The sequence below is a fragment of the Pongo abelii genome, chromosome 2 (genome assembly GCF_028885655.2).
Source record: "Pongo abelii isolate AG06213 chromosome 2, NHGRI_mPonAbe1-v2.0_pri, whole genome shotgun sequence".
Classification (NCBI taxonomy): domain Eukaryota; kingdom Metazoa; phylum Chordata; class Mammalia; order Primates; family Hominidae; genus Pongo; species Pongo abelii.
Genome location: NC_085928.1, coordinates 74,164,846 through 74,191,795, shown reverse-complemented (window position 1 = coordinate 74,191,795; position 26,950 = coordinate 74,164,846). Strand labels below are relative to the sequence as shown.

The 26,950-nt window shown below is 40.8% G+C and overlaps 1 protein-coding gene and 1 long non-coding RNA gene across 5 annotated transcripts in view; one reads left to right on the top strand and one right to left on the bottom strand.

Annotated features, from left to right (window-relative positions):
• The window catches only part of ITPR1 (inositol 1,4,5-trisphosphate receptor type 1), a 354,448-nt gene that overhangs the window by 149,681 nt on the left and 177,817 nt on the right, over window positions 1-26,950 (top strand). For 2 of the 4 annotated variants that reach the window (XM_009238773.4, XM_024244291.3), the window contains exons 8-18: window positions 1,438-1,536; window positions 2,688-2,771; window positions 2,883-3,029; window positions 9,440-9,535; window positions 11,158-11,202; window positions 15,444-15,598; window positions 18,321-18,420; window positions 19,414-19,574; window positions 20,397-20,538; window positions 22,477-22,635; window positions 24,719-24,891. In XM_009238773.4, coding sequence (XP_009237048.3) covers window positions 1,438-1,536; window positions 2,688-2,771; window positions 2,883-3,029; window positions 9,440-9,535; window positions 11,158-11,202; window positions 15,444-15,598; window positions 18,321-18,420; window positions 19,414-19,574; window positions 20,397-20,538; window positions 22,477-22,635; window positions 24,719-24,891 — 1,361 coding nt within the window. The remainder of the gene's footprint in view (window positions 1-1,437; window positions 1,537-2,687; window positions 2,772-2,882; window positions 3,030-9,439; window positions 9,536-11,157; window positions 11,203-15,443; window positions 15,599-18,320; window positions 18,421-19,413; window positions 19,575-20,396; window positions 20,539-22,476; window positions 22,636-24,718; window positions 24,892-26,950) is intronic. The other 2 variants (XM_024244292.3, XM_024244293.3) reach the window with 1 other exon arrangement.
• LOC129058541 (uncharacterized) lies at window positions 7,369-26,816 on the bottom strand. The gene is made up of 2 exons (XR_008523709.2): window positions 26,651-26,816; window positions 7,369-9,692 (listed from the first exon to the last, which is right to left on the bottom strand). It is a non-coding gene; the product is annotated as an uncharacterized LOC129058541 (long non-coding RNA).

Here is a 26,950-nt window from a genome sequence, read left to right as displayed (position 1 = left end):
GGCTCCCCATCGTGTTCAGCAATGCAGTGGGTCTGGAGCAGGGCCCACTCCTGAGGGTTCTCTAGTATATAAAGCCACAGGAAACCTTTTCAGGGAGACTTAGAGCAGTCCTGATATTTGTTGGCTGAATTAGTCAGCCATTACGTGGGCATATACTTAACAGTGACTGTGGTTAAATGCTATCAGCTATATTTTTGACCTTGTTAACGATTCTAAAGTAGCTGCTTTTTATTGAAAAATATGCCTCAAACAGCATGAAATAGTCTCAAGATGCTCAACCAGCCTTAACTTTAAAACTGGTTTTGACACTTTTTAATAGTGCCATTTAAATTTACAAGCTTTGGGAAGTTTAAATATGTTTGTGTATTTGTGTGTATATGATAGGGAATGTACCAGAAACATCTAGTACCAGACCATTCCCTCATAGTTGGTAAATAGTTGATCCTTAACAGTGAACAGAAAGAAAAGCCCAGTAAAACTTAGGTTTCACCAAAAGTGTTGGATTTATCGAATGAACTTATATTCATTTGGAGTTAGAGAAAATTCAATTGTATATGCTCCTCAAATGTGGTAAGCTTGAAAATAGATGGTTTTTCATGTTAGGAAACCATGTTTTCTAACCGAAAATAAAATACAAGTGTGCCTTGTTCTGAATTTCATTTTCAGCACATCCTTTGGTTTCCTATCCTTTAAACGAATCTGTGTGTGGCCATGGCTTAGTTGAGAAGATGAGATGGACTTGAATTTAAAATAGTATTTTACAAACAATAAGTGTAGACCCATTTGTGGGCCATGAAATCAATTTAGTGGCTTGTGACTATCCTTTTTGAAAGTGGGATAGAACAGAAAGATCAGACTGCGTTACACCACATAATGATAAGTATTGTTTTTTTTTTGGGGGGGTGACTTTTGTTTTAGTTACATATATATGTAGTATTATAATTATACAAACATGCATATAAGTCTAAATGGCTGTATATATGACTTGATCATAGAAAATGTATTTCTGAATGTTATAGTAAAAATATGAAAGTAATTGTTTTAGAAACATAAAGTTATGGCTTTGTCAAAGATAAAGACTTACTCAGACTCTATCTTGTTTTTTCTTAAATTTAGTTAGAACTTATTTATATAGGTACCTTAAACTGAACAGGTTTTTTTTTTTTTTTTTTTTCCTGCTCTGAACTGGCTTTGAAACATCTCTGTATAATCAGTGACACTCGAGGAACAACATTCAGGCTTAGCCTTGTAAACATGACCCCCTCTGCACAGGGTCAGGTTTTAAAGAAGGTGTGGTGTGTGCTACATCTTTATACTTGCTGGGGATAGGCCTTGCCTTCTTCAACACAGACTCATATGTTGTCTAGAACTGCCCAGTCATCAATCTGCAGTCCTTATCAGTTTTGTGCAAAGCTCTGTTGCTCCTTTCCTTTCCAGGTGGTCATAGGTGACAAGGTTGTTCTGAACCCCGTCAATGCTGGTCAGCCCCTACATGCTAGCAGCCATCAACTGGTAGATAACCCAGGCTGCAATGAGGTAAGGACATTGAGTTATGCGTGTGGGTGTGGTTATCCTGCAGGAGTGGGTCTGGCAGGCGCCAGTGCATGCGTGTGCTGAGAGTGACTTCAGCAGTGACTTGGGGCAGGGTGCCCATTCTGCAGGTGAAGAAACAGACCCAGGGTCAAGGCTGTCGTGTAAGGTTGTGCAACTCTGTGCAGTGGGTAGCAGATGTGGGCTGATAGTCACTCTAGTGCTCAGTTTGCTAAGCCTTGCATCACTGAGGGATTGTTTTTTAATTGGTGAAGCTAGAGATGACCCCTTTTACTAATTTTTTTCTGGCCATAGGGGCATCTTTTTCTAATTTGTCTCCATATACAGGGTGCCTCTTTCTAATTGTTCAAAAAGGAACACTGCAGATTATCAGCAGCCTGCAAGAGTGATAGCTTGCTTTTGGCAATACATCTACTTATCCTCTAAATTAGCAATAATAGGATACAAGGATGTTACTTCCTTGTGACATAAATATTTGTCTGATGGGTAAGGACATAAACTCTTCAGTGGGATAGATGTGGGTTCACATCCTGTCTGCCATTCCAAGCTCTGTGATGGCAGGTTGGTTACCCAGCCTCCCTGCATATCAGTTTCCTTATTTCTGAAATGGGGGTGGTGGTCAGACCTATTTTTTAGGATGTTGCCAAGAATTAAAGGAGATTGTGCATGTTAGCACCTAAACCTAGTGCCTGGCATAGATTTAGTGCACAAACAATGGCTGCTGTTGTTAACAATGATCATTAACATTTTCGAGTGTATACACTGGACTCATTTTTTTTCCCTTTATAGCTCATCCTGTTTTATAAGTACTTATTTTCATCAGGCCTTTACTTTCTGGCTACAGAACAAGAGACTTGGAGGAAAATGAAAATATCATTCCAGAAAGGCAGAAGGGTTGGTTCCATTAGTCATGGTTGGAATGTGCATAGTGATTGGTGCAAATGAACCATTTATTGCCAAACTCTGCCAACAGGCCAGTTGATTTTGCAGGTGCTGTGATTTTAGTGGCGTCAATCTTTAGAGTTTTTAGTCTCAAGTACAGCCTTGCTTCCTAGGCTGCTGTGAGAAGTTTGGGGGCTGGATGACACAGTTGTTGTGGGGGGTACATGAAAAAATAACTCGAATCTGTTTTTCAGGTCAATTCCGTCAACTGCAATACAAGCTGGAAAATAGTCCTTTTCATGAAATGGAGTGATAACAAAGATGACATATTAAAGGGGGTGAGTTTGATGCTTTATGGGCTGAGCATTACTTGGCTCTTCTTGGGGGCAGCAGTCGAATTCTCTTTTTAAATTCTTTTTTCCTTAATTATTTCTTGTGTTGACTTTCAGGGTGACGTGGTGAGGCTGTTTCATGCTGAGCAGGAGAAGTTTCTCACCTGTGACGAACACAGGAAGAAGCAGCATGTCTTCCTGAGAACCACGGGCCGGCAGTCGGCCACATCTGCCACCAGTTCAAAAGCCTTGTGGGAGGTGGAGGTAAGGGTAAGGTGGAGAAAGGGCTCATGGGTTTATAGGATATAAACCTATATATAGGCTCTCTCTATATATATTCTACAAATATACATACATACATATACCTATATATGTCTATACACCTATATACACACACCTACACACACACACACACACACACACACAGAATACATGTGTGTGTATATATATAAGTCACAAACAGGTACTTATACCCACCGTGTTCCAAAAATGGGTTGTGGATGGCTTAGTGAAGTAAGTGCATCATGGCATATCATGGTGCTGGATATTTGTGCAAAGGGAAAGAATAAGTACTTTGGAAACAAATTCAAAAATGAAATTAGAAATATCTTTCTCTGAGCCATCTAATCCCTTCTATTGTTTTCTTTCCCTTGCTCATATATCTATCACAACAATATTTAACCGGGTGTCTACCTGACACGATACATAGGTGATGCCCACATTGGTGATGGGGCAGAAATGAGAAGATATACACCCAGATAACTGGAACACACAAGGGGATGGTGAAGGTGATAAGAGGCATATTCCACATGGTCTGGAGGTTTCAGTGAGAGAGCGTGATTGTCTGGTTGGGTGAAGGATTAAGGAAGACTTCCTGAAGGAGATAGCATCTGATCTGGTACCTGCAGGATGATTTATATTTCAGAAGGAAGAGATGAATGGAGTAGGTTACTTCATGTAAGAGAATGGTGCAGAATGTGGAAACATTAAGCAGCGTGGGATAAAACTCAGTAACTTGTTTGGTGAAGGGCATGGGATAGGCATGGAAAATTAAACAGAAACTGTTTTTGGAGACCAGAGCCTGAAGGGCCATATATCCAGGCTATAGGGAGTTGGGATTTAATTTATGGGCAGGGGAGAAATTTGGAAAGTTGTTTGAGGAGGGGAATAACATAATCAGTGTGCAACTTAAAGAAGCTAGAAGAAGATCCTGCCCACAGCATGTAGTTTATTGTGAGGAGAGTCTAGAATTGCAGGACAAAGAGGGAAATGTTCTGAATGCTTGGTGAAAGAGGCAATGAGAGCTTCAACTAACATGGAGCTCTTTCTTCACCTCAAGCCTTCCTTTCTGTGTAATTGCAGCATGAATTAGAATTCTAATTCAAATTTCTAATTTGAATAGATACATTTTTCTGTCTCGGCTTGCCTTCTCTTTTCCTCCTCCCTAGCTTCAATTGTTTCATGTTGCTACTGAGGTCTAGCCTATGTATAGTAAAGTGCCCAAGTCAAGAGTATACAACTCAATGAATTTTTACGTGTACATTCAGCCATGTAACCAGCACCTAGAATAAGAAATAGAATGATAGCAGCACCCAGAAGGTCCCTTGAGCCTCTCTTTCCAGGCAGTGTTTCCTTTTTCCTCCTGGAGACTTCTATTGCCTGTTCTTGAACTTTGTATAAATGGAGTCATACAGTATACAGTCTTTATGTTCTGTTTTTTTTTTTCACTCAGTATAATTATTTTGAGATTCATATATATTCTTGCGTGTATCAGATTAATTTGTTCCTTTATATTACTGCATAATACTCCATCATATGGATTCACCACAATTTGTTAATCTGTTCACCTGCTGATGGACATTTGAGTTGTTCCCAACTTCTGGCTATTCCAAATAAAGCTTCTAGGGATATTTGTACACAAGTTTCTATATGGATGTAACTTTTCTTCATTTCTCTTGATTAAATACCTAGCAGTGGATTGGCTGGATCATATGGTAGCCATGGTATGGTATGGTATGGAATGGTATGGTATGGTGTGGTATGGCATAGTATATATTCAACTTTATAAGAAATTGCTAAACTGTTCTCCAAAGTGATTGGACCATTTTACATTGCCACAAGTAACGTGTGAGAGTTCTAGTTCTTCCATATCCTTACCAACACTTGGTATAGTCAGTCTTTTCAATGTTAGTCGTTCTAGTAGGTACATAGTGAAATTTCAGTGTGGGTTGGATTTGCATCCCCTGTTTGATTTAGTAGGTGTGTAGTGAAATTTCATTGTGGGTTTGGTTAACGATGTTGAGCATTTTTCTCATGTGCTTATTTGCCATCTTTGTAGCTTCTCTGGTGAAATGTTTGTTCAGATATTTTGCCCATTTAAAAAAATTGTCTTACCACTCTTTTAACATGGATTTTGTAAGAATCAAGTTCAGCCGGACATGGTGGCTCATGCCTGTAATCCCAGCACTTTGGGAGGCCAAGGTGGGTGGATCACCTGAGGTCGGGAGTTCGAAACCAGCCTGACCAACATGGAGAAACCCTGTCTCTACTAAAAAATACAAAATTAGCCAAGCATGGTGGCACATGCCTGTAACCCCAGCTACTCGGGAGGCTGAGGCAGGAGAATCACTTGAATCCAGGAGGCGGAGATTGCAGTGAGCAGAGACTGCACCATTGCACCCCAGCCTGGGCAACAAGAGTGAAACTCCGTCTCAAAAAAAAAAAAGAATCAAGTTCATCTTGGGCATTGTATAGAAATGTTTCTGCAGTTATAATAAAAAGGAATCTATATAAAGTTTTTCTTAATTCCCACCCTCTATCCATTTTCCCTTCTCTTCCTCCTCTCTACACGCATTTGCCGTTTAGTTACTGTATGTGTCTACACAGGGACCTGTCAATCCTACTAGATTATAAACTTGAGAGACATCAGAATGAAATATCAGTTGTCAGATTCTTTTAACAATTATGTCTTCAGAGTTTTAGCTTTAACATCTGAAAAAAGGTTCATTTTCTCATTTTAAGCTAATTAAATATTCTGGGTAAGACAGATCACTCATTTGCCTATGACCTTTTAGAAAAATTGTTTTGGCCAGGTGCGGTGGCTCATGCCTGTAATCCCAGCACTTTGGGAGGCCGAGGTGGGCAGTTCACTGAAGGTCAGGAATTCGAGACCAGCCTGGTCAACATGGCAAAACCCTGTCTCTACTAAAAATACAAAAATTAGCCAGGGGTGATGGCACACGTCTCTAATCCCCGCTACTTGGGAGACTGAGGCACGAGAATCACTTGAACCTGGGAGGCGGAGGTTGCAGTGAGCCAAGATTGCACCACTGCTTTCCAGCCTGGGTGACAGAGCGAGACCCTGTCTCAGAAAAGAAAAGTTGTTTTGTTAAAATACTGTACATATGCTTAATCTAAATTTGCATTGACTATGTTTTAGTCTATTTATAAATGGTGAACTCAGTTTCTGAATTAAAACTTTTTGTTTGCAAAAGGAAAACCTGCAAAAAACAAAATTGCTTGAGAGCCAGAATTTGGTCTTGAACTTTGTCATTGAAGATTGATGCCCCCATGGTCCCCACCACAGAGTTTTTTACATTCAGAACAGTCTCTCAGAACCATTTCTCATGTGTAATTTGGATACTGGTACAAAAAAAAATGGAGACTTTCTCATCTTTCAGAGTTAGTTTAAAGTAATAATGCAAACTAAGGAAACATAGAAAATCAAGAAAACAAGGGAAGAAGTGAAGTGTTGTTTCACTAATTTAATGTGCCTACTTCCATTGAGCTGTTTTTCTATCAACAGGATATTTTTGCATAGTTGATACCATTTTATAAACAATTTTTCACCTTGTTCTCCTGAATTTCATAGGAAGACGTTGAGTATTTCTTTCTCTCATTTTTTAAAATGGATTCTGGAAAGTCAAGTGCCCCTCAAAATAAAAGAGGGAAGACAACACCATGTATTTTATATTTGTAGTAATGAGCCAGGGTTTACATTATAGGTCTGTAGCTTATTAATCACCCCCAAATAAATACTATGCTCATTAGCAGTCACTCCCTATTTCCCCTTCAATTTCCTCCCATTCTCCTGCCCTTGGTAGCTAATCTACTTCCTATCTCTATAGATTTGCCAGGGCTGAATGTTTCATATAAACAGAATCCTACCACATGTGGTCCTTCATATCTGACTTCTTTCACCTAGGATGATGTCTTAGTCCAAATCGGGCTGCTTTTATAAAATATAAACTGGGTTGCTTATAAATATCAGAAAAGTATTTCTTACAGTTCTGGAGGCTGGAAATCTAAGATCAAGGCACTGGCAGATTCAGTGTCTGGTGAGGGCACTCTTCCTGGTTCATCTGCTGTGTCCTCACATGGCAGAAAGAGAGGGGACTTTCTGGGGTCTGTTTTATAAGGGCAGTGTTCTTATTCATAAAGGCTTGGCCTCATGACCTAATCACCTCCCAAAGGTGAAGTATAATGTAAACAATCTCCTAATACTATAACCTTAGGGGGTAGGTTTCAACCTATGAATAATGAGAGGACACACACATTTAGACCATACCAGATAACATGTTCAAAGTGTATTCATATTGCCACATTTATCAGTACTTCATTTCTTTTTATTGCCAAGTAATATTTCATTGTATGGATGTACCATATTTTATTTACCCATTTATCATTTAATAGCATTTGGATTGTTTTCACATTTTGGCTCCTGTGAATAAGTCATCTGCTGCTATGAACATTCATATACAACTTTTTATGTGGATGTATGTTCTCAAGGCTCTTGGGAGCGGACCTCTGGGTCATGTAGTAATTCTATTTTTGACCTTTTGAGGAACTGCCAGAATGCCTTCCACGGTGAGTGGCTGCACCATTTTATATTCTCACCAGCAGTGTGTCAGGGTCCCAGTTCTCCATGTGGTCTTCATTTTGAAGGACTTTTTGTTGGATATAGAATTCTAGGTAGATAGTTTTTTACTTTCTTTAAAGATTTTGATCCATTGTCTTTTGGCTTGCATTGTTTGTGATTATTTGATGGGTTAAAAAAAATGTTCCTTGTATATAGTGTCTCTGCCATGCATCCTCCCCCCACCTTAGCTGCTGTAAAGATTTTTCTTTTTTATTTCTGGTTTACATTAATCTGATTATGATATGCCTTAGTGTGTGTGTGTGTGTGTGTGTGTGTGTGTGTGGGCGTGTGTGTGTGTGTCTGTCTGTGTCTGCGTGTTTACCTTGCTGGAGTTCATTGAGTTGCTTGAATCTATGGGTATGTGTCAAAATGGGAAAACTTTGAGTCATTATGTTTATGAGTCAAATATTTCTCCTGCCCTGACCAACCCACACAGACATGTGATGGGTCATTTGATACTGTCTGACAGGTCCTGCGTTCATGGGTCACGTTTTTCTGATTCTTTGTCTAGTCGTTTATTTACTGAACATTGTAATACAAGTTTGTTGAGTATGTGGAGTCTGTTGTTCCTTTAAAGAGTACTGAATTTTCTTTTGTTATACACTAAAGTGACCCTTTGCTCCTTTGAAGGCTTATTTTCAAGCTTTATTCAGCCAGGTGTTGTGTAGAGTTAATTTTGGGGCTAGGTTAACTCCCCTTCCAAGATGGGACCCCTTTGATGTGTCTACTAACGCGCAGGGTGTTCCACACGATCCCTCTGCTTTGGCTTTTCAGAATCAGGACTCCTCTCAGCCCTGTGTGAGCTCTGGGAAAGTTCAGCTTTCAGACTCCTTGTTTTTCTTCATTTGGCTTCATAGGATCTTGCCTTATGCATATGCAGTCTGATGTTCAGCCAAAAACTCAAGGGAGCCTCCTGTCTTCCAGAGCTTTTTCTGTGTGTAGTTCTGTATGCATTAGTACTCCATCCCCACAAATTCTAGCTGCCACAGTCTCCCTAAACTTTGATCTGTCTCCTTAACTCCATGAGCTTAGTGCCCTCAGCTTGGATTCTTCCTCCCCATGCTGCCATCCAGAGAGGACCCCCTGGTAGAAAATCCAAGCAATAGCCAAGCTGGCCTTGTTTGTTTCCCTATTCTCAGAGATCACCATTGTGTACCACCAGTTGTCCAACATGTGAACACAGTTGTTTGGGATATTTTATCCAGTTTTCTAGTCATCCATGGCAATTTCATCTATTCTCTGCAGCGTCTGATTTTTTATGGCATCAACTACCACTGCTAGTTAATTCTATCATGGCCAGAAGCTGATGTGACATTTATTTTTCTGATACATTGGCCCAGGCTCTGAGTTTCACATTTCAGAGCACAGGCCTGCATGTGTGTTCTAGCACATGAGTACATGTGTAGATTGCTTTGACAGTTCTTCACGAAAGTCCTTTTTATTGGCTGTGCTTTTTGTAGATAAATTTCAGAATCTGCTACTTCATTATGGCTAAGGCAAATAACCTGAAAACCACTGAAGTTTTTATTCCAACCATTGTATGTTAACTAGGAGACTCAATGCCTTCTTTGGAGAGACATTGCTTACTTTTGAGTTTGGATGTTACGTGTGACACTGGCAATGGGTTTGTTGAAGACGCTGACTTTTTTTCTAGCTTATAAATATCACTCCTGAACTATGACTTGCGGTACCTCTGATTTAATGTCTTCCTAGTGTAGGCTGATATTTCATTGACTCCTGTTGATCATTCTTGCAGGTGGTCCAGCATGATCCATGTCGGGGCGGAGCAGGGTATTGGAACAGCCTTTTCCGTTTCAAGCACCTGGCCACGGGACATTACTTGGCAGCAGAGGTAAGTAGCAGCTCCTGTGGTTTTCTCTTTCAAGGCTGATGCTCCTCACCACCTTTTCTCATTCCCTTGTAGCCATCGTGTAGTAAAAGGCTTAGGGAAATACACTCAGTCACCTTGCTTTTCCTCCTGTTTTTCTGTTTCCTTCTGATTCATTTCCCTAGAAGAGTCAAAAATGATTACCACATTTTAGTAGGTGACAGGGATGCTGATCAAGATGTGGGGAGAAAGTAAGTTAGAAGATAATGCCAATCTAGGTTTTCAGTATTATTTTCCATTTCGCTTTTATATACTACCCTCCCCACGTCTTGTCTACCAGCCCCACACCTAGCATGAGCGACTGAGGCTGCAGCGGAAACATGGTATGTGGAACCAGAAGCACTAAGACATATAAGGAATTAGATAATCTTATAAAGAAATTTGACTACTCAGAGCATTAGTGGAATAGACAGTGGCTTATCTTTTACTTGTAGGAATGTCAAAAATCACAGAAATTAACTTTACCTTAAATGTCTGTGAAGGGGCCAGGCACAGTGGCTCACACCTATAATCCCAGCACTTTGGGAGGCTGAGGAGTTCAATATCACCTTGGCCAAAATGGTGAAACTCTGTCTCTACATAAATTAGCCAGGTGTGATGGTGCACGCCTGTAGTCCCAGCTACTTGGGAGGCTGAAGCAGGAGAATCACTTGAACACGGGAGGCAGAGGTTGCAGTGACCTGAGATTGCACCACTGCACTCCAGCTTGGGTGACAGAACGAGACTCTGTCTCAAAAAAAATGTCTGTGAAGAGTTTTTGAGGAGACGAAAGACTCAATGCTGAAGGACAGGAGGAATTTACCTTTTAATTTTTGTATCAAATGAAGGAGCCATCCTACTGTGTGACATGTTGAGTTTTACTCCGATCTGCTGGGAGATGTATGATGCATATTTCTATCAGATTCTAGTCGTGCATCAAAAGACCCCCACTGTTGTCTGGGACCACCCATGAGACTGCTGAGAGATTCCCAAGGTGATGGTGGGTGTCAGCACTGCTCCTGTGCCTGACCTGAGGAAGGCTGGCTCTTAAGTGTGCTCAGCCCTCCATGGTGCCTAATATATGAAGTGATGATTTTGATATATTTAAAAACTGAAGATCAAGAACTCCAAGTTCAAATTTCAGATAAAGCCATAGGGAATTACAGACCCAGCTAATCAGCTGTGAGAGATGATTTATGTGGTTTCCTGAAGACTAATGGTGGTGGCATTATCTGTTTTGAGGCTAATGTAGCTCTTGCTGGAGGCCTACATTTTTTATTTTTAGCTAAAAATAAGCAGGATTATCAGTGATTGTGTATTGATCTTTTATTCATGTCAGGCTTTTAACTATTGCTTTGCCAGTGAATTCATTGTCTTCCTCTGTCTATACTTGAGAGCCGTCTCTTGGTGACTGGTGGATGTTCCATGTGTGCTGTACCCATGTGACCTGTGTCATTGTTGTGGCATGCTGGTTTTGTGAACAGAGGGAATAGACAAGTTCTTAGCTGTTCAAGGATGTTTGCAGGCCTTGAAGTCTCCTGCAAGTGGGGCCCAGTCCTTAAGAAAGCAATGGATGTTTTAATTTCCTAATGATTCTTTTTCATCAGGTAGACCCTGACTTTGAGGAAGAATGCCTGGAGTTTCAGCCCTCAGTAAGTATGGACAAGAGCCTTCTTGTCTTCGTCTGGTAGGGTGTGGCCAAATGATCTGGAGCTCCACTTAAGAAACTGTCACTGTGGTCACTGAGTGCTGGGGAAGGAAAAACCTTAGGCTCCCTTAAAACATGATCATGTTCTGTGCTTCCCTTGAGAGGGACCATAGTCCTTTGTGTCTCGATTGGTCCAGGGGCTGTTGTTCATGATGGTATTTCCAGGTGTAGTAACGGGGTCTCCATTTCTAAGTTGGAGAAGTTCATGGGATCACTTGGAAGACTCCTAGGGTTGAAGACAGTGACGCCCCATATAGAAGATGGCCTTTTCAAACCAATTGCCATATTGCTGTTGACCTCAATCCATGACTCACACAGCTTTTTCAGGGAATAAGTATGTGAGGTGGATAGTGTTACTGAGGCTATGGCAGTAACACATGAGGCGTAGTGCACCTGGCGTGTGATTAGATACTCAGCTAATCCGTCCTTGATTTCTGCAAGGTCAGAAATAGGCTTTAGTGTATAGCATGGTTTAGAATTTTAAGTGCAAAATGGATCTTTCTCTGGAGACCATATCGCCAAGTAATGCTGATACGTAGACACTTTGGACTTCAGGTGTCCACATTTATGGGTTGAAGAAGGCAGTGGTTGTGTTACATTGAAAGGGTTGGTATAAGTAAGACAGTTTTCTTGTGGAGTGCTTGATTCTGGTCTAGGATTAAAACAGTTGCTCCTGTGTTTGACATGTGTGTCTACCTGATGATCTCAGTAGTGGGCATGGAAGGCGGTATTGAGGGTGTTTCTTTCTTTTTTTGGCAAGATTTTGAAAAAGAAATGGAGGGATTTTCTTAAGGCACTTTAATGAAGGGAATTGGGTGAAGGGAATTCAAATTGTAATTGTCCTTGGAAAGTGTTGTGAATTCTGCTGTTATGATTATCCTTCTAGTTATGTCTTGGTGAAATGTTGGCTTTGAAAGACACGCTAACTGAGGCCTTCCTGCTGTGGGTTTGTGGATTTGCTGGGGAGCCTCTCCTCCCTTTTGTACTCCTTACTGGGGTCCCGAGGCTCACCTTCCTTCTTTTCATCCTTGTCACCCCTATTTCTAGAGTCCATTTTGAAAGCTTTGCTTCCGCAGTTCATATGGCTTGGAAAACGCTGACCCAGTTTAACTCTCTGTCAGTGCATGAGGAACTCTGTGGTAAAACTTCTCCGCATCATGTTCATGTTGTTATTGTTTGAACACTTGGACTGGGAGGGACATCATGTTTCATAGGATGGTTCTTGTCCTTGCACCTTCTTTATTTCAAGAGAAGGAGCTGCCTCTGTGTGGCCAATATTTGGTGGTCTCCATGCTGCCGTCTGTGGTGACATGGAGGAAATCTTACCTCTGAGATTAGGCAAGCTGCAGATCCTTTCAGTGAGCGCTGATGTCCGAGTGAACTTTGTGTTCTGGCGGGTAGAGGGCTGCTCTCCTGGCCTCCTGGTACAGGAGGGAAGACTGGCATTTACGGTGCAGGAGGAAGAGTGCAGTTTAAATACCAGACATACCATTTACGAGCTGCTGTGTGACCTTGGACAAGTTACTTGCCCTCTCTGAGCCTCAATTCCTTCATCTATACAAGTGGCATTTTTCAAGTTCTCCAAGATCATTAGCATTTTTAGTGCCTTTGCGTCTACCAGGTTGTCTGGGCTGCACAGCAGTGTATAAAAGGAGTTAGGGTGGGTTTTAGGATCTTCCTGGTACAGAGGAGGAAGCAGCCATTGAGAGTGGTCCTGACTCATCCCGCATCTCAGGCTCCCTCAGAGTTCAGTGGTCTTTTGATGTTTTCGTGCTTCTTGATGTCAGAGAGGCAGATGTGCCAGCAGCCTTGGGTGCAGATCTAGACTGCATCACTCTGGCTACTTCGATGTTGATTGGGGGTGGGCTGCTTGCAGAGGAGGGGTGCATGGAGAGGGGATCTTACCTGACACCCACATGGCCAACAGCACAGATCTGCCTTGGTGGCAAGGTGTTAGTACTGGGAGGACCCCACCCCCCTCATACTCTTCTTGGTTTGAAAACTTGGGTGGAAAACCTCGAAATTTTTTGAGTTGATTGGTTTCCCTAAGAACAGCTTCAGTGCCTGTGGTTTTTGCCTTGGACCTCACTTGGTTTTGTTGTGCTCGTCCTTCTAAATTCAGGACCCTGAAGACACTTGCTTGGTGCCAGAGGGAGAAAAAGGACCACCAGAGGCTCCTGCTCCTCTGCCAGGCTTCTGCACATGTGCCTTTCTTTCCACTAGGTGGCAAGCGCCGACTGCACACTGAAAGAATGTCAGGACGCTGCCTCTCAGTCACTTTTCCAGACACAGTGGACGTAATGCAATTGTGATTTTCCTCTCAACTCCCACAGGTCTCTGAAACTTAACTGCCAGCCTGTAGCTCAGCCCTGTGTCTCAAACCATAGCCAGGTCAGAGTTTATTTTGAAAGTGGCACGTGGAGTGCTATGCTAGGTGGTTCGGAGAGAACAAATGTTGCTCAAAGTTCTTACTCCTAAACTGAGGTTATAGAAGTGTTCTGTCGCTGTCCAGGTAATTCTTCCTTTAGCGTAGATAGAATAAAGGGTCTGGGCTTTGTGCAAGTAAAGGGACGAGTGATTAGAGGAGAAAGTGTGAGAAAGGGAAGAGATACAGGTTTTGGATATTAAAAGAAACTTTTTTAAAAAAACACACATAGAGGTTGGGGGCCACAGCTGAACTAACAGGCTGTTGCCCTGTGCTCCTGCATTTCAGGCCCCGTGGAGTTAGATTCTCCCAGGCTCTCTCCTTTGCCTTTGATTTGATTTCCGTTTCTTGATTCTTTTGTTTTCCTGGTGAAGTCTCCTTCCTCTCTGTCTGGAAAGGGGGCAGAGCTTCAGCCTAAGAAAAGCAGGCTGTAGTGACAAAGAAAATGTGCGTCCTTAGTAGATGCAGGTGGAGGCTGTCATCCTGCAAGGATGTTAGACATGGAAAATCATGCAATGTAGAGTTTCCGGGCTGAGCGCGAGCTGGCCAGTCTCTTCTGAGCAGGCTCCTTGTCTAAGCCCCCTCCTTGAATATCTGTAGGCAGATGGGCTTTGGAGCCTAGAATGTGCTTTTTTAGTTTCTCAGGAAAGTTTTCATCATTATTCCTCAGCCTTCGCTATCAGAGATTTTCTTCGCTCTCAGCCAAATCCCTGATGTCTCAGGAGAGGCCCGTCTTCCCTGACCTGTCATCAGCAGCCCTCTCAATTAATGATGGACATCTTTTTCAGGGCTACGCTGACTTCTCAAATATTTCTTTTGGCTGCATTGGGGTTGCTGCTTATGAACACTTCGATTCAGGTTTATTTTGTTTTAGTTTTTCTCCTGGGAAGTTGCTGTATCATATTGTGAGTAGACAATTATCACTGTAGATGAATACAGCTACCCACAACCAAATCTGCAGGATGAGTTTCCTCAAAATCCCCTCTCCCCGAGCTCCTGTGGATGGATGTACCTAGAGTTTTTTTTTTTTTTTTTTTTTTTAATCATCTAGAGCACTCCTTCCATGGTCATCTCTTAGTGTAACTCCACGTTGTTGAAAGATTTTTTTTTTTTTTTTTTTTTTGAGACAGAGTCTCACTCTGTCGTCCAGGCTGAAATGTGGTGGCGCAATCTCAGCTCACTGCAACCTCTGCCACCTAGGTTCAAGTGGTTCTTCTGTTTCAGCTTCCCAAGTAGCTGGGATTACAGGCGTCTGCCACCACGCCCAGCTAATTTTTGTGTTTTTAGTATAGATGGGGTTTATGTTGGTCAGGCTGGTCTTGAACTCCCAAACTGAGGTGATCTGCCTGGCTTGGCCTCCCAAAGTGCTGGGATTACAGGCTTGAGCCACTGCAGCCAGCCTGGGCTAATTTGTTGTATCTTTAGTAGAGATGGGGTTTCATTATCTTGGCCAGTCTGGCCTTGAACTCCTGACCTCGTGATCCACCTGCCTTGGCCTCCCCAAGTGCTGAGATTACAGCTGTGAGCCACCGTGCCCAGCCAGAACATTTTTATTGCAACACAAAAAGGTAGAGTGTAAATATCCTTGGCTGCATGGCCAGTTGTCATCTTTTAGAACTGCTCTGTAACTGTGGTCCTTTTCCTGCCAACTGCTGACATTCGCGATCCTTTCTTCTCTGTTCCTGTGGATTGTGGAATAATTGTAAAGAGTGAAGGGTTTGGCATGCACAATTCTTGATTTGATGACTTTACCTCCTCAGGTAGACCCTGATCAGGACGCCTCTCGAAGTAGGTTGCGGAATGCCCAAGAAAAGATGGTGTACTCCCTGGTCTCTGTGCCTGAAGGCAATGACATCTCCTCCATTTTTGAGCTAGACCCCACTACTCTCCGTGGAGGTGACAGCCTTGTCCCAAGGTATGATTTTAAAATTGCTTATCCCCAAAGAATCAGGCCTGGTGTAGATGGCCTGACCAGGTTTCTTAGAATCCAAATCGTTACTGCCTTTTCTTTTAGATTTTTATAAAGGATTTGGTGAAAGGTTTGGACTGACTGCCCAGTATGGCAACTGATTTTTTTAATGGCTCATCACTGATAAATTCTCAGTAGTTGAATGAGAAGTGCTATATTTAGGTAAACAAGCCAAACCATAAGCCCAAGTAGCTCAATTTTCCTAGTTCCCTCTACTCCCTTCCTCCTTCCCCAAACCTTGGGAGAGCTCTTGCTTTGAGGAAAAAGGAAGGGAGTAGAGGAAACTAGGAAATTGAATGGAAATAGAATAAACCATTGAAAAGAAATTCTAGAAGATAAAATACCTGAAGTTCACTGTTTGCGTAGTAAATTTTATTAACAAGTATTGAGACATTAAACCAGAAATTGTTATTTTTTTAAATTTAACTTTAGTTTTGTTGCTTAAGAATGCATTTTTTAGGGGAAATAACTGGACTATAAATAGGGAAAAAAGCTTACTCTTAACAACAGAATCAACAATATTAATAATAATGGCTGACACTTATTGAGCGCTGACTGCATGCTAGGCACAAAGCTAAGTACTCTACTTGTGTTATATAATTTCATCTTTCTCAAAAAACCCAGTGAGAGATAGGTATTGCTATCACCCTTTCTTGTAGATGAAGAAACTGAGGCTCAGAGAGTTTAAGCAACATATCATAAGTCAGTGAGTCCCATAGCAGAACCCAAAATCTTAAATGTTTAAGACACATAGGGTTGTTTGGGCAATTCTGATTCTTCAATACCATGTTGGTTAATGGAAATGTCATTGTCATTTATGGATTACACGTAGGGCCCCTCGTGAAGTATTAGTTGTGTTTCATCCATTCAGAGGTAGCTACTGGTAACATTTTTGTTTATGTAGTTTTAGACAAGTCTCTGGTCACACAGAGATGACTGTATCATTTATTATAGATGGGATCATAAGCTATTTTAAACATTTTTAACTGAATACTATGTTTTATACATATCTCCAAGCAAATGAATATCAATTGTCATTGTCTTAAATAATCGGTGCAATCAGGCCTGGAGCAGTGCCTCACACCTGTAATCCCAGCACTTTGGGAGGCTGAAGCAGGCAGATCACTTGATTGAGTCCAGGTGTTTGAGACCAGCTGGACAACATGACAAAACCCCGACTCTACAAAAAATGCAAAAAATTAACCAGGCATGGTGGCACACACCTGTAGTCCCAGCTACTTGGAAGGCTGAGGTGGGAGTATCCTAAGCCTGGGAGGCAGAGGTTGCAGTGAGCCCAGATTGTGCCACTGTACTCCAGCCTGGGTGACAGAGTGAGACCCTGTCTCCAAACGAAAAAAAAAAAAAAAAGAAACTGTTGTAGTCAATTGTAAACATCTTTAAATAACTATACTATCAACTAGTTAATATTGTATTAACTGGTTCATTATTGGACTGTTCTGTTATACTGTATTAATACAATATATTAATATAGGTATTAATATGTAATATGTTAATATTACATTGTAACAGTAGAATATAATAGAATTGTATTCTATTAACTAGTCCATTATTGAGATATCAGATTGTTTACAGTTTTTATTATTATACATAATGCTTTGTTGAACATCTGTTTGCCTCATTTGCACCTGTACTATCACCACTGAAAGAAGAATACCTAGAAATAGGATTGGTAGATGAAATGATAGATATATTTTATGGGTTCTACAAGGTACTAGACTTCTTTTCAGAGTTTTACTTGATTACAGTCTCACCAACAATACATAGGACTTACTTCCCTAAGCTCTTGTTGATACTGGGTTTTATCAGTCTTTAAGATCTTTGGAATATGATGCAATTAAATGATATTGTTTTAACTTGTGTAACTTTTATACTAAGGAGGTTGAATCTATACTTCCATGTTTCTTGGTCATTTGTATTTCATTATTAAATTACCTGTTTGTGTCCTTGTCCCATTTTCACTTCCAATATTCACATTTTTCTTATTGATTTGTAACAGCCCTTTGTGTGTAGAGTAATAACCTTTTAATGCAATGTGCTACTCTTTTATTTTCCCAGGCTATGGTGATTTTTTTCAACTTTGTTTATGATGGTTCTTTTTTTTCTATATAGATTATATAAAATTTAAACTATGTAATGAGAGTTATCCATCTTTTACTTTTAAAATTTAGGAATCTTGTATTTTGTTATATGATTCAAAAGGCTTTCCCTACCACAAGATTAGTAAATACTCATTTTTTTCCAGAAATTTTATGATATCATTTATTGTTTCACTGATCCCTATGAAAATTTCAATCATTGCTGTATTATTATTTCTTGTTATAAGCACTAATATATACCCCGTAAGTACTTCCTGTTGCTCTGTCTCATGCTCTGTTTATGCTGAGACACTCATTCATGGAGTATGATCTTATATTTAGAAGTATAACATATAACAGTAACTGTAGAGTCGTTATGAATGATTTTCTATTGTAAATGCATCAGAATGTGGCTTGGGCCTGAACCATTTGCCCCTTCGTGTATATTGCCCAGTGTATGCAGTAGGAAACCACTTTGCTATTTCTATTTTGATAGATTATATTCTAGACTAGGGGCTATAGAATAAACCTCAACATTTATTTCCCTAAAACCCTCCTTTTTTCCCTGTTAGGAACTCTTATGTTCGACTCAGACACCTATGTACTAATACCTGGGTTCACAGCACAAATATTCCTATTGACAAGGAAGAAGAAAAGCCCGTGATGCTGAAAGTAAGTCCTGGGACTTGCCTGTCTCTTTTTAGTCTCATGTTTCCTAATGAAAGGGCTGCTTTGAGGACAGATCAGGGAGTATGGAGCTGTGGAGTTTTGTTGCTTTGGTGAGAGTGTGGTCATGGCCGAACTTGAATGTGACAAAAGAATACTCTCCAAGAGACCTGAGTGGAGCAAACCCAGGGCTTTTGAAATAACTACAACTTTTTAATTTTATTCCATGACTTCTGACATAATGGTTGAGCAATTGTCTGGATTTCAACCGCATTTCATGAGTGTCTGAAGGATAATTTGGGCTGGGGAATGTTTGCTTTTGTCTTGAGGTACATCAAGTATCTAGTTGATTTTCCTCAATCTCTAGTATTTATTTCTCTCTATATGTCAATATGCACTTTTATTTCAGGAACGTTCTCTCAGCCCCTTTACTTTCTCTCCCTACTTCTCCTTCTCCCTGTCTCCGGGATCATAGAGCATAAATACATAGACATGGGGGTTTTCTTTTAACAAATGGAGGGATGCTGTCATATAACTTTTCTTTTGTTATGGCATTGGGGAAGGTTACTGAAATTTTTTACTTCTTTACTGAACATTTTTAGATTTATAGAAAAGTTGAAATAATGGTGCAGTGTCTATCCTTATAATGTTCCTCACTTAGAATCATTAATTACCATTTTCCATATTTTCTTTTTCTCTATGTATTTACAAACATCTTCTTTAATTATGAGAATTTTGCATGCTCCCTGTAACAAATGAAGTTAAAAATGATATTAATGCCCCCTTTCTGCCTCACTGGTCCCCATACTACCAATTTCCAGAGATAATAACTGTTAACCATTTGGAGTATGTCCTTCCAGATTTTTTTCCTATGTCATTTTAACTGCAAGATAGCTCCAGTATCTTGGGATCAGCCAGTGTCTCGTTAATGTAGTGTTTGATTAAAGTTTACCCTTCCCATCCGAGAGATTATCTCACAAGGACCACCTTGAATTTCAGATTGGCACCTCTCCTGTGAAGGAGGATAAGGAAGCATTTGCCATAGTTCCAGTTTCTCCTGCTGAAGTTCGGGACCTGGACTTTGCCAATGATGCCAGCAAGGTGCTGGGCTCCATTGCTGGGAAGCTAGAGAAAGGCACCATCACCCAGAATGAAAGGAGGTGAGCACTCCCGCGTGCTCAGCACATCGGCCCTCCCCCACTGAGAGTTTCTGACATCCATGGGGTGGAGTGAAAGAATGGTGACTCTGAACAGCTGAACATGGGGTGGCAGGCCTTGGCATTTATGGGTGGCTTCAATTTGTAACTTTTAAGAAATAGTACTTTTGCATTCATTTTTTGAGTCTCTAAAGTTATGAAGATCAGGCGCAGTGGCTCACACCTGTAATCCCAGTACTTTGGGAGGCTGAGGTGTGTGGATTACTTGAGGTCAGGAGTTCGAGACCAGCCTGCCTAACATGGGGAAACCCCATCTCTACTAAAAATACAAAAATTAGCCAGGCATGGTGACGGATGCCTGTAATCCCAGCTCCGCAGGAAGCTGAGGCAGAAGAATTGCTTGAACCCAGGAGGCAGAGGTTATAGTGAGCCAAGATCATACCACTGCACTTCAGCCTGTGTGACAAAGTGAGACTCCATCTCAAAATAATAATGATAATCAAGTGATGAAGACCTCTCTCTCTCTTTCTGTCTCTAAGTTGGTCTTTAGAACCACATTACTAAATGTCAGGGAATGAGGTTACTCTGAGATAAAATTTTGTGTCTGATATTTCATAAAGGTGATCATCCTTTTGTGGACAATGATATGTTTTGTGTCTTTCACTCTCTTTGGTACTTGGCTTCTGTTGTCAGTTTCAAAGAAATTGGAAAGAGTGGGTCTGCCCCTGTTTAACTGGCTCATTAGTCCAGAAGGCTTCCAAGACAAAGCTTCCAGCCTGCTGAACACTGAGCACATCTGTCTCTAATAGCTTCTTTCCTCCTAAGGTCTGTAACCAAGCTGCTAGAAGATTTGGTTTACTTCGTCACTGGCGGAACTAATTCTGGTCAAGATGTTCTTGAAGTTGTCTTCTCCAAGCCCAACAGAGAACGGCAGAAACTGATGAGAGAACAGAATATTCTCAAGCAGGTTGGTGAGATGTGGCATACTGGGGATTTGGCTTTATGAGAAATCAGTGGGATGGTCAGGAGTGGTAGCTCATGCCTGTAATCCCAGCACTTTGGGAAGCCGAGGTGGGAGGATCCCCTTGAGCCCAGGAAATGGAGGTTGCAGTGAGCCAAGATCACGTCGCTGCCCTCCAGCCTGGGTGACAGAGAGAGATCCTGTCTCAAAAGAGAAAGAAAAAGAGAAATCAATGGGATCCTTGAGGGATATTGGTGATTCCCACCTCAAAGGCTTGATGAATTGATTTTTCAATAGACTATTTTCTAGAGCAGTTTTAGGTTCTCAGCAAGATTGTGCAAAAAGTCCGGAGAGTTCCCATATCTCCTCTTGTCCTCACACACTTGGTCTCCCCCACTATCGACATCCTACATCACAGTGAGACATTTGTGACAATTTGGTGAATCAACATTGATACATCATTATCACTTGAAGTCCATAGTTTACATTAGGGTTCACTCTTGGCATTTTATTTTCTATGGGTTTTGATAAATGTATGATGCTGTTTAGCCACCATTAAAATATCATACAGAATAGTTTCACTGCCCTGAAATCATCTGTGCTCCTCCTATTTGTCTGTCCTTCCTGCTAACCCTTCACAGCCATGAATGTTTTTACTGCATCCATTGTTTTCCCTTTACAGAATGTGATATGGTTGGAATCAAACAGTATGTACCCTTTTCAGATGGGCAAATTTCACTTAGTGATATACATCTAAGGTTCTTCAGTGTCTGTCCATGGCTTGATAGTTCAGTTCAATTGATTTTTACTGTACTTGTTGGATATCAATCATGTGAGAGTTTACCTGTTAGGAACCTCAAGAAACATTCAGTTGACAACTTTATTTTCCTCAAAAATAATGTAAAGTGCAATGTGACCTTAAGGTTATTTCATACATTTGGGAGATTTGGCATATTCTATAAACTCAGAAGGCCTATATAGGCTCTTATAGAGGGCCCTATAAGTCACCACAAAATCTTTCCGTAAAGAATGAGTAGTGGTTGACAGGAAATACATAGATGATATCGTTGGATGTAAATGTAAATAAACTGGTATAAAGACAAATTAGAGGCAGTAAAGTGACAAATCCAGAGTAGATTAAATGCACAGAGATGCATACCATGTCGTTCTATAACCCAACTGGAGATTAGCCCACAAGCTTGCCACGGGAATTCCTGGCCACCAAAGCTAAAAGAGAAACATATTAGTTACAAGTCCCACTGGTCCCCATGGAACATGGGATTTGAGATAATTTTTTCATGTTGATCTATGATAAACAGAATTTATTAACAATCCATCTTGTTTCAACAAGAATTTCCAGTTCAAGAGTAAATGTCCAGCTGTTGTTTCATGTGATGATTCTCAAATTAGACCTCTGGCTTAATGCCTATGCTCATTTGTACAATAGTAATTCCTGAGAGGCAAAAAATAACTGACTCACTGGCAGGAGCCTTCATTGATTACTTGTGCTGGGCACTAGTGCGACTTAAAATTATCATCCATTTTCATCCTTACTACACCTCTGTGATATAGGCATTATTCTTTCCATTTTGCTGGTAAGGAAATGGGGGTTTACTTTGACTGTAATCTGTACTGCTAGGGAGTAATAAAGGTTGGTGTTTCTACCTAGAATCTGCCGATTCCATTGTCTGTGTTCTTAAACACTTTGCTCTAAACACTGTGCTGTTAGGTATATGAGGACCAGTGAAGTCCAGGTAGACTTAATTCAGCGAGTCCCCCCTATCAGTTGATGGGCTGAATGCATTGTTCAGGTTATGGATGTGTTTGGATAGAGAAACTTTCTGACGTAATCCAGCCACCCTTGAGCTTTCATTACTTCCAAACAGAGGGTTAGCTTTGAAGCCCTAAGTGATTGCCATTTTTACTTTTCATTTTCACAAACAGATCTTCAAGTTGTTACAAGCCCCATTCACAGACTGCGGCGATGGCCCAATGCTTCGGCTGGAAGAGCTCGGGGACCAGCGGCACGCTCCTTTCAGACACATCTGCCGGCTCTGCTACAGGGTGCTGAGACACTCGCAGCAAGACTACAGGAAGAACCAGGTTTGGATTAAGCATTGATGGGATGTGGTCGTCAGTTTCCTCCCTGAAGTTTATGTACTTTCCTCATGACTTTTTAGTGTCACATATCTATTTATAGAATGGATAGAGACTAGTTCAGTGTTAAGCTTGCTCTTGGGAAGGAAACATAAGCCCAGGAAGAATATTATTACCAAATCATTAAGAAACATACTGGAGAATTCTCTTCTGCAGACACCTTTCTATGAGATTTCTGGTTTTGGAGTTGGTTTTACATTTATAGAATTTTTTTATGGCGTATTCCTTAGGGCTTAGGGGTGAAATGATGCCATGTGTTTATATTAAAGATATAGTGGAGTCTTTTCTTCCTGCCACCTTTAAAATCCTGCATCTCTTTCTAGAAACGATCTTTATTTTGTTTCTGGTTCATGTTTTATGACATTCGAAGTCATTGTTTATAGATGTATCTTATACATAGTTATATTTTACATATTACACATAGTATATGTGTATTTATATACACACACAATGTATAGTCTCCTATGAAATAAATGTTCTAACCTCTTTGTGGGCTCCAAACAACCTTCAGATTCTAAGGAAACCTGAGAACTATATTGCTACATCATTGGTTCTTAATTGGGGGTAATTTTGCCCCCAAAGAATATTTGGCAACATCTGGAGACCCTTTCGAGTTTTATAACTTCATGGTGCTACTGGCATCTGGTGAGGGGAGGCTAGGGATGCTCTCAAACACCTAGCAGTGCCAAGGACAGCCCCACACAACAAGGAATTATCCTGCCTATAATGTCAGTAGTGCTGAGGTTTAGAAAATTTGTGCCACATGGAGTACCGTAGGCATACAAAATGATGCTTATTATAACCTTGACTCTTAACACTTTATGTGAACTGTCCCTGCCTTTTGGTGCAAAAGGCTTTTGTTTTTAAGGTTTTGACTGCCACTATACTGGACTTTTAGACTTTTTTCTTTGTAGTTAAAGGTTTTTGTCATGTCATCATAAAGATAGTGTTGATCTTGAATAGTGCTTTTTTTGAAGTGTAACAAGCTGTGATTGCTTTAAATCCACCTTCAGTGCATTGATACTGTAATCCAATAGCCAGAGAGATTTTATTCTGTTCCTCTCTCCCATCTTCAGATGAGGATACATCTGGGTCTGTGGGGTGTGTCAAGACACTTTGCTTGTACATGAGGAAACAAACTAGTTCCTCTTGGAATTGCTGGATTAGACATCTTTGCTTAGTTGTTTTCGGATCCTTTATCAGTTGGCAGATGATGAGTTCCTAAACAATGCCTCCTTATAGAATATAGGCTGAAAAACATGGCCTGTTTTCATTAAGTTAATCCTAAATAGTTTCTGGGATTTAGGAATTAATGGGAAAAAAATTAAAGCAAGTTTCAAGGGCCACTTGAATTTTGAGCAAGCAGTCTATCTTGGCCAGGGAAGCATCTTTGAGTAGAAACAAACACGTATTTGTAAGAGATTTCCTTGAGTTCACAAATATTTCTATGGAATGTGATATCTGATCCCAAAAGAGAGAAACCAGAGATGTAGTCATGAGTTCCATGCATATGATGGATTTTCTTAGGTATTTATTCCTGACCTTCTTATGCTACTCATTGACTTTAAAAAAGTATTTTTACCACAAATAAAGGAAATGAAACAGGGTAACATTGTTCCGGATATCCAGGTAGGCTTTATCTCTGTTTATTTAGCAGCACAGATCATTGGGGGCACAGTTAAGTCCTCTTGATTTAGGAATATGTTTAGAGGTGAAAACCAGCTTTGGACCTTTTTGAAAAATAAATCACTAGATTAAAATTTATACTGTGCACTTAATAAAATATCCACATGTAAATAGAGGCTGTTTTGCTTAATTACATTTGTGTGGCAGGCTTAGTAAAATAAAGAATGTGAAGGAGTTTGCAGCTGTTGCCCTAGGACAGAAAGTTGTAGAAAGACCCTCCCTTATACTGTAATTTCTCTTAGGAGCAGTAGTTCTCGTCAGGAAACACTGCTTTCTTTATTCTACGCTTAACCATATTGTCATTTATCCTTCCTGCTGACATCTCTTTTCTCTCCCTATAAAGGAGTATATAGCCAAGCAGTTTGGCTTCATGCAGAAGCAGATTGGCTATGATGTGTTGGCTGAAGACACTATCACTGCCCTGCTCCACAATAATCGGAAACTCCTGGAAAAACACATTACCGCGGCAGAGATTGACACATTTGTCAGCCTGGTGCGAAAGAACAGGGAGCCCAGGTGAGGCAGGAGTGGGGTCAATGCAGGATGGTGTTTGTGCCTTTAAGATGCAGGGACTTAGCTGGTGCTTTTTGCTTGTGCTGCTAGTGACAAGTTTTGATTAGTTAGGTCTGGAGAGGCTTTTTGATGAGTAGTGGCAAGAACATGGTGTTAAAATGAGACCTGGGGGGTGCATTCCTAGCTCCAATGTGTACCACCTGGATGAGCTTGGGTTTTTTCCTGAACTTTAATTTCTTCATCTGCTAGATGGGTAGTTATGAAAATTAAATGAGAATAAATGCATGTGATGTGCATGGCACTTAGTAGATGCAGAGTAAATGACAATTGTTGGCCATTCATTCACTTTTTAAAAAATGTTCTTAATTTTAATTTTTAATTTTTGTGGGTACATAGTAGGTATATATATTTATGGGGTACATGAGATGTTTTGATATAGGCATGCAATGTGTAATAATCACATTGTAAAGAATGGGGTATCCATCCCCTTAAACATTTGTGTTACAAAGAATTCAGTTCTATTCTTTTAGTTATTTTAAAATGTGCAATTAAATTATTGACTGTAATTACCCCATTTACCTACAAACAGTAGGTCTTATTCGTTCTGTAATTACCCCATTTACCTACAAACAGTAGGTCTTATTCGTTCTTTCTATTTTTTTTGTACCTGTTAACCATCCCCACCTCTCCCCTGCCTTCCTACTATCCTTCCCAGCCTCTGGTAACCATCCTTCTACTCTCTATGAGTTCAATTGTTTTGATGTTTAGATCCCACAAATAAGTGAGAAGATGCAATGTTTGTCTTTGTCTTTCTGTGGTTGGCTTATTTCACTTAGCATTATGACCTCCAGTTCCATCCATGTTGTTGCAAATGACTGGATCTCACTCTTTACATTTACTTTTTTTTTTTGAGATGGAGTCTCGCTCTGTCACCCAGGCTGGAGTGCAGTGGCGAGATCTCTGCTCACTGCAACCTCTGCCTACCGGGTTCAAGCAATTCTTCTGCCTCAGGCTCCCCAGTAGCTGGGACTACAGGCATGTGCCACCACACCCGGCTAATTTTTGTGTTTTTAGTAGAGATGGGGTTTCACCATATTGGCCAGGCTGGTCTTGAACTCCTGACCTCGTGATCCGCCCACCTTGGCCTCCCAAAGTGCTGGGATTACAAGTGTGAGCCACCGTGCTCGGCCTCATTCACTTTTTAGCATGTCTTGCTTATCAGTTAAACACTCCCCTTTCTTAGTATAATCAGTAAGAGTCTTGCAAGTTCTGTTGTTGGTTGAGCATTTTTATTATAGATTAGTGAATTCTATTGATGGTATCTCATTCACACAGATCTGCTCCTCTTTCATACACCCTCTCCCTATTTCTTTCCCCTTCTCTTGTCCTTCTAATTAAGACCCACGTTTTCAGTTGAAGCGGGAATTAATTTACAGTGTGGGTGTCACAAATGATTACAATGGAGTGTGGACACAGTTCCTGTAAAAACACCTACTACCACCCATGAAAATAACCTGCATTTTCTGGAGCCTGCTCAAGGGCCAGGTAGTGAGCAATGGAAGCACTTCCATTAATTATCTTATTTAATCCTCAGGACAGCCCTCAGAAGTGACACATTATCTTTTTCTGTAGATAAGCATCAACTAAAGCACAGTGAAATTAGTAATTTCCCCATGTTAACACTCCATAGCAGAACTCCACTAATAAGATCCTAACCGGGCTTCCAACACAGGTAGCCAAACATCGGGGCATTGCCTCTCACCACTGTGGTTCCCCTGTGTCTCCACCACACCTTCCTTATGTGAGCTTCTTTCTGGTCTTGTTCCTTCTTCTCATCTTTGCCTCATCACCTCTTCTTGACCACAGCCCCTACTGTCTTTCCTTCTTGTTTCCTCTTCCTTCTTTCTGGCATGTGAGTTTCTGGTGATGCCATAAACATTGGCATAGAGACCTAGAATGCTGCTGACATGTCTTGGTAAAGGTATGTTGGACCTGTGCACTTAAGGAAGAGTTGGGCTCCAGGAGCCTAACCTCTGCTCTATCTACAGAAGATGTTTTGTTT